At 36.7% G+C, this 15,111-nt stretch overlaps 1 protein-coding gene across 3 annotated transcripts in view; it reads left to right on the forward strand.

Moving 5' to 3' along the window:
* Positions 1-15,111, forward strand: part of CTDP1 (CTD phosphatase 1) — a 107,267-nt gene that overhangs the window by 72,742 nt on the left and 19,414 nt on the right. For all 3 annotated transcript variants that reach the window (XM_086843056.1, XM_086843066.1, XM_086843047.1), the window contains exon 12: positions 2,712-2,890. In XM_086843056.1, coding sequence (XP_086699182.1) covers positions 2,712-2,890 — 179 coding nt within the window. The remainder of the gene's footprint in view (positions 1-2,711; positions 2,891-15,111) is intronic.

A 15,111-nucleotide genomic window follows, 5' to 3' on the forward strand; every position in this document is an offset into this window, starting at 1 on the left:
TGGAGAATGAGACTAAAAATCTCATTGTTCTTTGGTCTTTATACTTTGCATGAGTGTGTGCTCTGCTCCTCCTAAATGAGAGAGAAAATAGCTTTGTCACAGAAGGACCTTTACTGGCTTTTATAATTGAGTGTTTGAAAGAGTTGTCAGGCTTTTGATTCTATTGCTGAATTGAACAACTTTGTCATTTTCAAGGGATGAATCATTTTTATTTTTCAATGTTAATCATTGTTGCTGGGTTATAAAAGTCTATTTCAAAGGCAGCTGCTATGCATGTTAAAGCGGGTAAGCATCCCTTCACTGGATCTTATCAGTAAGATTTGGTGTTAGCTGGCATTTTCTTCCGACATGTTATGTGTTCCATTTATATTAATCATATAAATCCAATCACATAAGCTGAAGCTATAGTTGGTACTTCGTACATCTGTATCTGTCATGTTCTGAATCAGTTTGAAAGTTTCCTCTCTTCTTTGAACTTTCTTATTTATTCAAAGTTAGTGATAGGTATAGATATATATTTGGTGTGTAGATATTAATGAAGTTGTTTTGCCTATTAACTTGTTCAAGTGACATGAGCTGAAATCTCACTGCCTCAGTGAAAATACAGCTTGTTTTCCATTTCTTCTGAGAATTGTGGAAGATGAAGATGTAATACATTTTTCAGCACATTTGCAATTTAGCCAATAATTAAGCAGGAATCAATGTTTTGGGAGCCTTTCTAGTTAGAGATTTGTAGGCACCATCACACATAGTTTTCATAGGAAATGATTTTTGAAATTTTATATATTTCTATGATTTATACATTAATTTTAGATGGCCTTTCAGAGAAATGGCATATATATGTGTACAACTAATTCTGCTAATGGTAATATTAAATGTCATTTCAGACTTCAAACAAATAATGTTATCATTGTACAGGATGAAAGAAAAACAGACATGGCAATAACTAGACTACTAGTCTGCCAAAACTGTTCACACAAAGTAGATTATAAATTACTATCAAACTTCAGATTGAGAGAGGTATCTGTAATACTGAATGTCTATTAGCCTAACTTTATACTTTTAAAACCTTAACATATTTTGTAGTGAGAACGTAGTTTTAAACATAAGACTTTCTGGAAAAGTATTGCTTTGGAATGAAGGACTGTAATTTTAAATGATGTGCAGGAAAGGAGTTGTTAGAGCTGTGGTTCTGTGCTGTCAGTCACTGGCCATGTCAGCTACCTGGTGTGTCTTCTACCAAAGCTATGCAGGCAGGGTCTTCCTGCCATCCCATCCCAAATTGTAACACTTAAAACACTTGAGACTTTGACTGTTCTGTACATACAGAAAAATCCCCATCCTGTGTGCTTCACATTCTTCTCCTTGGTTCACTGTTGGCTGATCTCTAGCAGTGCTTTTAGTCTTCCTGACCTTTAATTGCATCCCACAATTCTTATTTGCCATGCATATGACAACTTCTGCTCACAGGAAAAATATTTTTGGACTAATGTAATTTGATTTGACACAGCAATTCCTGCAGTTTTTACCTGAAACTGCCATCTGGATTTAGATGCACTAAACTGGTTTGCAGTTCCTTTTAATGAGCTGAAGAAATTAAAGGTCCACTAATGAATGACCAGATATAACTGACTTTCTTACAGCTTTCTTTTAGCTTTTGGATTTATTCATGTAAAAGCAGAAGATAAACAACCATTTAGTCCATTTTCATGTGCAGATATTTTTCTTCTTGATAAAGCAGATGTGGATTAGTGAAAACAAAGAGTAGTAGTGAAGCATATTTAAATTCATGTTGAGATAAGCTGCTTCTAGGAAAAATTCTTAAATATCAGTAAAGAAATACTCACGCATTACTTATTTCCATGTCTTCTGCCAGTCACAAAAATTGAGAGACGGGGGGATCATCACCTGTGTTTTCTTATGTTTTCATCTCTTTCTGAAGTTTGAATACTAACTCAAAGAGAATATAACCTTTTGAAGCTCATTAGGGTGACTTCATGAGTGTAATTTGCTTTTAATGATGGTTTCAGCAGATCCAGACCTGTCACAGCAAATTCATAGATTTTTAGAGGATTGTCAAATCCTATGGTAACTTTTCAAAAGTAAAGGACAAACAATTATTTAACAAAATATGTAAGCTTTTGATAGATTTGTCCTTAATAATTAGCACAGTCAGACAGTTGGGTTAAAATGGGGTTTGTACATTCTGTTTCATTCATACTGTATTATTTTTATGTATAACTTTACAGTTCTCTATGTGCCAAGGAATACCTGGAAATATAAGAATTCTTACCAGAGATTTTAATATGCCTTTCCCAAGTGATTCTCTGTGTTATAATAATATAAAATGTATCTAGTAGAAAGTATACATCAGTAAGTTATGATAGTAAAAATCATCTATCCCTTTAATTTCAGAAGACAGCACTCTTTTTTTGTAATAGTTTCTTGTGTGACAATCATGTATGTGAGTATATGTATATCTGCCTTAAGCTAAGCATAGAATAAATAAACTTTATTTGAATAAAATGTTGCTAGAGTTGTTATAGAAGCTGTGTTGAAGACATTGGGGTTTAATTTAAATTTTGACAGAGAAGGCCAAGGAAACTTGAAGCATATTGTTAATGATTATCGAAGATGGATCCAATAATTGTGAAATATTAATACATAATTAATCTGTTGGAAGATAAACTGACTCCTCCACTCTTTGGCAGGTGGATGACATCTTAGGAGAAGGCAGTGATGAAAGTGATACTGAAAAAAAAAAGCCAGAAGACAAAGGTGAAAAACCTCAGACTAGTGCAACAGATAATCTAGGGAGAAAGGCTGATCAGCGACCTGGATCATCATCATCGTCATCAAGTGAAAGAAGTTTAACAGGCAGTGTACCCAGGTATGAATTTTTCAATTGTAGGAAGTGTTAATTTCATTGTATTTGTTCACAATGAAACAGCATGCTTTCTTACAATCTGGTATTTGCAATCTGATGCTAAACTATGTGTAAGTAACTTTTTCTTTTAAGTCTGAGAAGCTATCATGCTTATCTTTGCAATGTTTTGGGATTTATTTAGGGAAGGGGTCTTAGTAAATGTCTTACTGAGAACAGGGTATCACCTGTTCAGAAAGAACTGAAGGCAACTGAACTGCACTTCTTCTAAAGTTGTCTCAGTCCTGTGTCAGATATATAACCATGTCCTCTTCAGTGTTACTTGAAGTAAAACAAAGCATGGTTTGGAAAGCTATGCCTTTTTGTCCTGAACTTTTGAGATAGTTTTATGTCAGTCATTCATAACAATGAGGTTGTTGGGATGCTTTTCTATTTAGAAAGAAATTTAAACATGCTAGTCTCATCTTCAAAATTTATTTTAGTGTCCCAGCATTGACTGTTGGATAATGACTACAAACTGAGTTGCTAGTATGCTAGAACTTAATAAACTAAGTGCTTATGTTAAATATGTTAATGAATGGTTCTCAATTTGCAGCCTGTTATTAGTTTTTAAGCTTAACAATTAAAAGCAAGCAATATAAGATTTTAACTAAGAATTGCAGGGGTCATCATTCTGTACTACAGGGTGCTGAAAGTGCAAACAAGACTCAGTGTCATGACTACTGTGTGTTGTAGTTCCTTTCGGCTCTCCAGACAAACTGTTCCCATCCGTAAGACTTTGGGCTCTAAAACTTTGGCCTTAATGAGGATTATATAAGGAGTAGGTCTTAAGCAACTGGTTTACATTATTTTAACTTTTCTGAGCTTTGTTCTAGCACACAAAGAGGATATGAGAGAAGCTGCAAAAACTGCCACAGAATGTGATATATTAATGTTTATGGAGACATTCTGATTAGGGTAAAAATGTTGCTGTGTGCTGGGTTTATTGGAGAAAGAGCTACAGGGGAAGCTTGCATGGCCTTTTAATTTATCATGGATATTTCTAATCATTGAACTACTTCAGAAAAAAAGTCTGAAATGTTAAGGCATCCTGATACTGTGATGTTTTATTGTGTGGAAGACATACCAGTTTCTGAAAACCTAAAGGAAGAAAGAGTCACATTAAGGAATGTTGCTAAATACTATTCCCCAAATATGATGTAAAAAGATAGAGCAAGTGCATTTGTAATTAAGTTTTATTCTATATACAGGAAGGTTTTTAAGTAAGCTTGGCAATACTTCTTCACTAAGAAACTATATAGACATAGTAGAGTTCTTGCTGGGATAAAGTCTTTAAGCATCTTCTTAAGTAACTTTTCTATTTTCGACCTCTCCACCTCTTCAGAGTTTCCTTGTCAGTTTGCTAAATTGCATTCAGGATTGAGTTTGAATGGCATGCTGGAAAACATACTCATAAAGTGCTGGTTCAGATGCTGACCCAGTGTCTACTAGGCAGGAAATTCTGCTTGATAAGAAAGGAGCCCATCATTCCAATTACATTGTAAGTTTGAAGCTTTAACTTGATGTTTTCCTGTTCAGTCAGTGTTTTATGTGCTGAAGAGATACCACATAAAAGGGATATATGGTAATGATATAAAATATATGATATAAAGTATATGATATGAAAGGGTAAGAACAGTCTCTGAAATACAGAAAATGAACATGAAAAGTCCAGATATGATCCATTACTCCTGTGATCTGGCTTAGCTCATTCTTATTTGAGATGAGGCCTACAGAGACAATAAGTTTCTGCTGCTCCTCTACACTTTTCCAGCAGTTACTGATACTGGAACCACAGTGTTTACATTTAATGTTAGGTTTCAGTCTTGAAACTTACAGAATACCTTGATCATTTCTCTGATTGGTGCCACTTCTGAAATTCTCAGGCATGCAGAAAAAAAATAATCTTTAAGAAATCTGATAGCTCCTACTGGAAGGGAAATGCAGCCTTTCTCCTAGATCCATTGCTACTTCATAATGAAGGAAAATTGAGCTCAGAGCCTCAGAAATCCCTCAACTATCCTTTCTGTGCCCGTTTACTTTTAAATGGAAGACTTTTAAAAGGAACGGTGATATTTTGATTCCTAAGTGTTTTCTTTCATACATAATAGTAGTTCCTTACAACAGCCATTCTTCTAGAAGACAGAAATTATAGTTTTCCTTTCTTTTTTACTGACAGAAAAGACTGCTGCAAACTCCAGTGCAAAATTTTGTTCATGACATCTTTTATCCCAGTTGAACAAGTATATTCATTGTCACTGTAACTTTATAACAGTTCCCAGTCTTGAGACATTCTACTTTGAGAATCTGGGGGCCTAAGTATTTTGCAGCTCAGTGCTTCCCAAGCTGTCAGACTCAGATTTGTTATAGTCTGGGATATTTTTCAAAAACAATTTCAGTGACAAACCATTCAAAACATATTAAGGAACTCTCTGGTATGTGGTCAAAGTTTTCTTGAAAGTACCCTTAATAGCCAGCAGCACATCTCAAATATGGCTGACAGAATGATCGTAGAAATTCAACCATTTTGCCAAAGAATGATGGTTCCTCTTGATTTCTTACCCAGGCAACTCATTGCATTGTTTCACTAGTAAAGTTGTAATGTTACTGCACTGAAAAGACTTCCAGAATCCCTTTCTAGATGATGTGAGTGCTGTTGCTTTGATTTTTACAGTATAGAAAAGCTAAAGATCTAAATTTAGAATTACTGGTGATTTGAAGTCATCATTTCCTGCCTCCTGGATCATTTGTTGCATTAGCATAGCTCACTTAATCATCAAGCAATCTGTCTGTTAAAGAGCTTCTGTGTAAGGTCACACTAGAAAAAAATATATTGCGTGAAGTTAATTTTAAAAACTAAATCTTTCATTATCTCCTTTCCCTTGGAATAGATTTTATTTAAGGGGACACTCAGTGATGTCTAACTGCAAAAGGAAAGGGGATCAAAATTTCTGTATGTGATCAGTGCTTGGATGTTCAAGAAAACATTAACCTTAAGTCCAGAATGAACAAATTTTAAAGTAAACAGTTGCTTGTAGGTAATTGGAAACTGTTGTTTGAAGAAAATTCAAATTAATTTTGCCCTCCTTGATAGAGCTTCTCCCACATAATTGTTTCAAACTTGTAATCTGAATTCTGTGATGTGTGGTTATTCTACTACTTGTTTCTCAAGCCATTAGTGTTTTGCCATGATAATAGTTAGGTGCTTGTGAAAATCTCTTGCTCAGACTCCCTCAGTAAGAACTGGAGTTCATTATTGGAATTGGCCAGAACTAGAGGATCAGGTTGGTTCATTTCTGAAACTGTGCTGTGGTTTTGGCTGTGGGCCTGCTGTGTCAGTGGCCGTGGGATTACAGAGGAACATGGCTCATTTTAAAGACTGTTCCCTCAAAGATTATTCCCTCTATCTTCGTGTTGCACTTCAGTTAAGCATTGGTGAATGAGGTTGAATCTTGCAGCTTGTTCAGGGGCTTTACGATCTGCACAGAATTAAGGTTGTTGGAAAACTACAGAAAACAAAAGCAGCCCATTTCTTGATTTTGGCAATGAGATAATGAATCCCAAACCAATCGAAGTATGTTTGATAGGAGAAGCAGCTCATTGTTGTTCCTTGATGTAATTCAGTAAATAAATGCATTCCTACTTGAATGCATTTAATGCATTTTAATAAGTGTCTCACTCTATTTTAGAGAGATCCAATATGTCTCCTTAACAAAGCAGGAAACCCACTCAGCCTTTAAGGAGAATGTATAATCATTGAGTAGGGGATAAACCAGACCTAAACCCTGCAAAATTAGAAATCCTTGGCGTGCAACCACCTCCTCTCCCAATTGTGGAAAAGACTGATTTGTTTTAAGAATTTGCAGTGATAGGTGGCATTTGTCAGTTTGAAGATGCTTCCCTGGAAATGCTTTTCTTAAGTTGAAGCAAGTTAAGGAAGCTCAATGCAGATTATCTGATGGCTCAGATTTTACAGATTATTACACTTACAACATTTCAAATTGTTTGAGTCTGTTTCAGAGAAGAGTCCGAATTTGTCTCCCATTATTTTTTCCTGTAAGTTCAGTTTCATTCAGCATTCTAAATTAAACATCTGGGAGAAGAGAATACCCTTCAGGTAATAAGACAGCATGACGAATATTTTTTAACGTAACCAGATTCTGACTCATTTTTTGCAAGGGTGCTCCAAGTACTTTTTTCTTGGGTTTAAAACTTAACTTATATGTAATACAACATTATTTGTATTTGTATCTGTATTGGCCAGCATGTTCCAAGTCTGTACAGTACTCTTGTGGTGAGTACTGTATTCAGAGGGGCGTTTTGAGGCGTTAAGAGCTCAAACTTTCACCAACCTCATTCTTCCCAAAACTATTGATTGCATTCAACCACCAATGTAGAAGTTTTTCTTGATTCCTTCTGGTACATTTTTTTTCTTGGCATAACAATTGTTCTCATAATTACTTCAAGCTGAGAGTATGTTTAAATGACTGAACTTCCTTAAATTTCTAACATTTTGGAAGTAAACAGACTCCTTGGTGAAGTCCACTAAGCAATTAAAAAATTACTGCAGTTTCAGTGAAGTTTTTTTTCTCAGAAGCAATGGTGAAACACTCCTGACTGAAATCCAGGATCAGCTTCTAAAGAGAAGTACTTCTGTTGGCAGCACATCTTGCTGTTTTCACATGAGCCGGCTGTTCTGCAAAATTTTAATGTCATTCCTGTTTGGAAGTGATTTTGATGAAGACTCTAAAATGGAAGAGGATTCTGGGCATGCAAAGCGTAATTTGCTTCTATACTTATATATTAAAAATAAGTTTTCATATAGGAATGTTTTTATTTTAAGATCTCTTGTTACCCAAAATTTCCACATGAGAAAATCAATACTGAGGTAATAACAGCTTTTTGAAACCATTTTAATTAACTTTTCTTTTCTCCAAAGGTAATTTTTCTTTTTCAAGTATGTGTAGTCCCAAGTACTTTACCCTCTGCTACATTGAATCAACAACTTACTTTCATTTTGCTAGCTAGAAAATTGTAGATCCAGGTTCTAAAGTATTAAGTAGATGGAGGCAAATGCTGGATCTCAGCTGATATATGTATCAAGGGTGTGCCTTTTTCAGACCGTCTTGAAAATTGTCCAAATGTCCTGAAAACCAGGAGTCCTTCAGCTATTATTTTTATCTGATAAGGTTAGGATCTGATTAGTGCCCACCTTCAAAACTTCATTAGCGTTGCTATAGGCAACTGAGGTGCATCCCATCTCCATTTAAGCAAATTCTTTAGGTTATTAAGACATTGGGGTTTTGACAGTTGGTACTTTTATTTTTGGTGTTCTGTTTAAGTTGTTTCTCAGCTTTTTGTCTTTGTCTCACATACTTCTGGTAAAATCGACCTTTCCTAATTTTTATGTGTGAGCCAGTTTTTCTATCCCCTCTTCTTCTCAGAGAAGAAGTAGTTTGGAGAGATATGTTGTTTTGCTGACTTGAACTTTCTTCATCCATCAAATCCCACCCTTTGGTCCTTGTCTTAGTTGTAAAGCACAAAAAAGATGGTTTTAAGAGCGAGCTGTGCCAAGGATGTTTGTACTTGGAAAATATAGTTACAGACCATGCTTTGTTTCATCTGAGTAGCTTTTTTTCACAAAGACTAAATTTAATTGAAGTGAAAGAGTGTCCAAGCTCTTAAGTGATTCCTTCCTTATAGCAATCTTTTTCATAAACCTTCAGTAAATACTGGGGAGTTATTCTGAGTTTGTCTTTATTCTTTGATCTGTGGAGCTTTTGCTGAAACCTGAAAATTAAGGGGTTTTTAAATCAGAAGAGCTCAACAGTATTAGAACGTAATTCCATATGTCTAGAGAAATCACTGACAAACTCAACTGTTCCAGTATCATATTGGATACATTTTATAATTATCAGTGGAGAATTAAAAAATGCAGTAGAAGGAATTGGGAACTGGAAATGTTACTATTCCAACTGCATCTACATGTCAACACGTGTTTGTTTACCAGTCCAGTTATTATCTTTAGATCCCTTTTTTTTAAAAAGATGTCAGTCATATCATTTCACTGTAAACATACTTTTAAAAAAATCATTCTTATACTATAGCTTCACAAATATTCTATATAATGAGTAGTACTTCATTTGCAAGTGGAGCAACTATGCTTTCTTTTGAAGGAGTATTTGAAGGCTTTTACAATAGAGAACAAGCATTCAGATGGCTGTGCAGAGCAAGTCCTGTAACAGCGCCACTAGAAGACAGATTTTTCTTCTCGCTAATGAGGTTAAGCATCATTAGGTTTTCTTATAAAATGCTGAGTTACTCTGTAATTAATTTAAAATGATTACAGAATATAGTTTTTAAGCTCTCTGATAAGAGAAACTGCCTGGGTTTTTTTTTTCCTTCTTGTTAGAGCAGGATGGGGGATCCAGCATGACTTCTGCCCTGAGGAAGCTGCTGGCAGTGCTTGTCTATGTGTTTTCTCAGACAGAAGGACAGGGAAGAGTTGGGTTTTTTCCACTATGTGAAATAATTTTTTAAGAGGAAAACTACTTTTTATGTCTGCAACAACCTAAACAACTGTGAGGCTTATTTGTTACTCATGGCTCAAAAAGCAATTACCATGCTGGCCACTTGCTGCTCTTTGGTGTCTCCTCATATGAGAAGGTTACCAGCCATCTTATGTTAAAGAGAATTTTTGTGGGAAGTCACTTAGTCAAGTAAGGGGAAAGGAGTGCTTCCTGTGGTGAGGAAATGCAGAATTCTATTTTTCAGCTTAATATGCCAGTGTTTTTCCACTGGGGCGATACCTGCCTTCTAAAACAGCTATGAAACAGTTTATTTGGATCTTAATATTTGCTCTTCAGTGAGGTTTTCCAGGCTCACTCAACAGGTTAACAGTATGAAGGATCCCTAGTTCCTTAGGTGCCTTCCAGCTGGTCAGATAGTATTTATGGAGTATTATTCACTTCTGTTTAAAGTTTGCTTTTGTTCTGGAGGATTTTCTTCTCTGAGAAGAAGGAGTACAAGGAACACACAGATTTGGTCAGTCACAAGGGATTCTCTCTTAAGGGCTACATTTCAGGTCATTTAAGGTTTTAAATATGTTCCATTCTGTTTCAAAGCTACTTCACTAATTGTCTTTCCATAACATTTCAAGGAAACTTTTTGAATTTAAGATTGAATCATCTGACTGTTTTATACACAATATTTGAAATGATGGCATTTGCAAAATGGCAGTAATATTCTACTCATTAACTGTGTCTGAACTGGCTAAGACGTCTTTGTTGGATGCATTGCAGGGGTTTGTTCAGATGGATGTTGTTGGATGCTTCTTAAATAGCTTTTCACAAAGGATTCAAAATTCCATTGTCATGGAAGGATTATACCAAATTTGCTCTGCTTTTTTCTGTATAATCTTCCTAGAAAGTATTAACTAATGGAAAGGTCTCTGTAGGTTTTCCAGTGCTAAAAATGTGATTTTCAAGGGTTTTTTTCTCTATATTAAATTCAGTTAAGTCTGCATTCTGCTATTATGAATACCCTATAAAACCAAAGCTATGAGGTGTATCTATGGCATGTTAAGCCTGGAAGACTAACTTTAAATCATACAGAAATAAATGGGTTGAAAAAGGCATGTATGAGAGTTATTTCATGGTTCTGTGGAATTGGTGTCAGGAGAAGGTGAAAATGCAGAGGGATGTTCTTCACCCTTGTAAATCTACACTAGGGTAGAAAGATGCTGGAAGTACTGGTAGGTAGGTGTGTTCTAAAGAGTATAAATGTGTGGTGCTATTTTCAACACATTATTTTATTTGATAGTAGGACAAAAATGTCTGACATGCCTAACTAAATTGATTGTTTAGGGGAATATTACATTTATATTTAAAAACAAAAAAATTTCTACAAATAAAAGGGTATCTGGGAGATCTGTCACAAGAGGGAGCACTGTTAGAAAGGGAAGTTGGAACTACTTCTTAAAATTGAATGGAATTCTCAAATACAAGTGAAAAACCTCAGAGTTGGTCAAAAATATTTTTCTTCTTCATTTGATATTCTGTGTTATCTGATAGAGTGGACTGTTTCCATGGAGGGGGGTTTGAATAAAATCTATATCAGTTTGTTAAGTTTTTAAAGAGAAATTATCTTTCCATTAATATCTTCCACATCTGGTCTGCGTGCCCTTCACTTTTAGATTTTGTGTTTAGTTTGCTGCTGCTGTTGTGGTAGAGAAGTGGTTTTTTTTTATACTTTATTTAAACAAATTAAGCTTTATGATCTCCTGTAGAAAAATTCATGTGGACAAGTCTAAAAGCTTGTAAATCAAGAATAGTTTGAAGTACTTCAGATGTTCAGGAAACAATCAGTAAAAACATAAAATAAATGGATATATTATTTATTTCAGATTTCCTCAAAGGTAAGTTAGAGAGGAAACTATAGGACATTAAGTGGCAGATGTTTGAAAGCAGTTGTGAGAAATTAAGGAGTTTTGTGCACCATGTACACAGCCAAGAAGCAAATGGTAGCAGTGAGGGTGCCTTTGGTACTTGGAGATTGTAACTCCGTTAGTGTTTCAGCCCAGGTGTGCAGCGTGCCTTTGAAGCAATGGCTTGGTGTGGCTCCCAAAGGAATCTCAGAGTTCATCATTTCTTTTAGGTCAATGTAAGCTGGGGTTTCACTCCAAGAGCTTGCTAGCAAGCCATTAATGCACCTTGCATTCAGAGAACGAGCTGAGAGCTCGTCCAGAGTAAAACCTTATTTCTGCCTTAATCAGCTGTAATGCCCACATGCATGAACACCAAGTGTATTGTCTCAGTGCATACAGTGTCAAGAGGACAAAAGTAAAATAGACACTGGCATTACTCTGTTTAAACTTTCATACACTTAAAGAGTTGGATTCCTTTTTTTATCTCTTGGTATTCATATATTTATACAGTGACTGCAATTTTGCAGTTATTTCTTGATCATTTAAATCTTGGAACATCGCAATACACTATTTTAAAATTTCAAGTGGTTAAATTACTTAAATTATAAGCAAGACACTGATAAATGGTAAAAACAGCTGTATAAGCAAATGAATGCATGGCTCAGTTTCTTTATGAAAGCACTTAAGTAGATGAGTCATTCATATCTTCAAGCTTGTTAATGATTTTAATGGCCTAAAGTTTCAAGCTGTTACTGAAAATATACCTACTACAGCTTCAGTTAAGTTGCAGACTTAAATTACAGTTGTGTTTCCGGCTGCTGATTAGTCTTGTTGGTAAACAGTGTGCATCCAGTTGTCAAGAAAGCTAAGAAAAATACTTGAGAAAAGGAATCTGAATATTCAGTATGTAGGGAAAGAAGTTGTTACAATTTGCCTTTGGTTTTTTTCAGAGAAGTCTCCTCTGCAATTTTAGTTGGCTTTACTCCTCTAATGTTGTCTATAACACTCTACTGACAGTTAGTTACACTGAAAAATTACAATTTCTATTGGAAAGTCTTCTCTTGGCTACGTATATAAATTCCATTTGCAACCTGCAAGACTTAGAAGGGAAAGGCTGCAATAATTAAAAGTCCTTTATTCTGCTTAGAATGCTTACCTAGGAAAGCAAGCAGCCAAACAGCTTAATCATCTGTAATGTGTACAAACATTGTCTTACACACTCAGGGAAGACTCTAATGGTCTCCATCTTCAGCTTTAGATACATGAGCTGCCACTGCATTGAGAAAATCATAAAATTGTATGTGATTCATGTATTCACTCTGTTCTCAGTAGAGTTTTGGTCATGAATTACCATAATCTCAGTGTTTTCAATAGTCATGTGGTGTTTTCTTGCTTGAAATTGTTTTTTATCCATATACAGAAATATAGGCACAAAACCAGACACATTCAGATGAACTGAAGGAAGTTGTAGAAAGCAAGCCTCTGGGATTCTATAGAGTTTTTTCCAGAAACCTTGAGAAGCCCCTGAGAAGTTTTTGCTTTTACAGAATTTTGCAAAGAACCGTCTTCCCAAATTCATAACTAGACAGATGACACTCCAGAAACTCTTCCAGCCAGCTGTTCATATTTTCTGGTTTTTCCACTTTTTTCTGGTATTCTGAGTTGTCTAGGGAGAAGGAATTCAAATTTTCAGCAGATTTGCAGAGATAGATCACTTAATATCTTGTCTTTATGATGTATAGTCTGGGTTTGTTTGACTGTGGTCCTTTTTGCTCTGAGAGCTAATGCATCGGTATGTAAAACACTGGAGTATGCAGTGATTGATTGTGACCATCACAGCCACACCTGGGAAGCAGTGGATTGGGTTTGAGGAAACAGAGAACAAAATGATAGGAAAACTAGATCTCATTATAGCAAGTCTGCCCATCTCTGTGTTCTAGTGCTGTAGTGGTGGAGGCAGGACCAGCATGCTGCTGGGTTTTTTCTAAAAGTTTTGGAATATATTTGGTGAAAGATGGGAAGAACAGGCAAGAGTAATGGAGTGCTAGATGTGTCTCCTCAAGTTCTTCTGGCCCTCAGATGCCCAGGTGCTCAGCACTGGAAGCAGCTCCCATAACAGAGAAGATGAATAATTTCATATCTCTGCAAGCCTAATCTAGCATTTGTTCTGCATCAGGTTCTTCATGTGATTGTAAAGTATCTGGTGTTTGAGAAGCATGAAATACTTGTGTAAGACATGAGTTTTTAAAAGAGCTAGAGAGGCAAGGTGATAGTGCTGCGGGTTTTAGTATCTCCAAGGACAAAGCCTCAACAACCTCTCTGGATAACCTGTGCAGTGCTTAAACACCATCACAGTGAGAAATTGTTCCCTGATGTTTAGAGGGAACTTCTACATTTCAGTTTGTGCCTGTTGTCTCTTGTCCTATCAGTGGACTCCACTGAGAAAAACCTGGGTCTATTTTCTTTACACTATCCATTCAGGAATTTGTACATGTTCATTAGATCCACACTACTCTCCTTCATCAAGAGTGTCTGAGGATCTTGAGACACAGAACCAAAGGCCTTGGTGAAATTCCCTCTGCTTTTCCCTCATTTACCAAGCCAATCATTTCATTGTAGAAGTGTGTCAGGTTGGTCAGTCAGTTTCCCCTTGATGAACCTATGCTCAACACGACTGATCGCCTTGCCCTTCATGTGACTAGAAATGGTTTCCTGGCTCTGTTGCTCTTTCACCTTCCCAGGGACTGAGGTGAGGCTGACTTTCCCTTGGTGCAGCTCCTTTTAAAGGTAGGAGTGACACTTGCATTCCTCCAGTCATCAGGCACATTTCCCAACCACCATAATCTCTTAAAGACTGAGAGTGGCCTCACAGTGGCATCACCCACCTTTCTTGTCAGTCATGGGTGCATCTGAATAGCGGCCATGGAGTCAGGTATGACCCATTTGCTTAAGAGTCCTTCCCTGTGCTGATCCTCTTCCACCAAGAGTACCTCTTACTTGCTGGAGTCTTTCACCATCTTCTCTGGCCCCTGAAGATTTATCTTGCTAGTAAAGAAAGACTGAGGCTAAGGAAGCACTATTACCTCAGCCTTTTCAGTGTCTGTGTCACTGTCTCCCATGCCCCATTCAGCAGCAGGTACACATTTTCCCATTTCCACATTTTTCCATTTCATACTTACGGTACAAGACCTTCCTGTTGTCTTTGACAACATCAGCATCTCATGGTCCTTGCAGCTAAGGCTGCCTTCAGCCTTCCTGCCCCCAAGCCTCTCCCTCGTTTATGCCCGCGATCCAGAAGAGCAGCTGTCCTCACTGGCTTCTCTGTTGCTTGGGATCAGCACTGTGCAGTGCTGTGACAGGAAGGCTGAGGCCATACTGGGCACTGAAGGAGTGGAGAACATGGAGTAAATATCTGACCAATGTAACTAGGAGCTGGATACATACTGATGGACACTGAAATGCTGGAGCTGAGCTTGTACTAATTCATGTCCAGCACCTCCAAACAGCACAACTTCCAGGCCAGCAATCTTTATAGCTTATAAACCCTCCAGAACTGAGTACAAATAGGATGCATCCAGTGGGCTATCTCTGAAGTGCTGAGTGTGAAGCTTGAGTGTGTTTTCCATTATTCTACTGCTTTTGCACCCATCTGGGAACATTCTGTGGAGCTCAGTACATAAATCTGGGTCTTGCAGTGCCCTAGCTTCTATCAGTGGGTCTAAATTTTGTTTGCAGTCTCTTGCAATGTGCTCATGTTGCACCT

The sequence above is a fragment of the Cyanistes caeruleus genome, chromosome 1 (genome assembly GCF_971803275.1).
Source record: "Cyanistes caeruleus chromosome 1, bCyaCae1.hap1.1, whole genome shotgun sequence".
Taxonomy (NCBI): Eukaryota; Metazoa; Chordata; class Aves; order Passeriformes; family Paridae; genus Cyanistes; species Cyanistes caeruleus.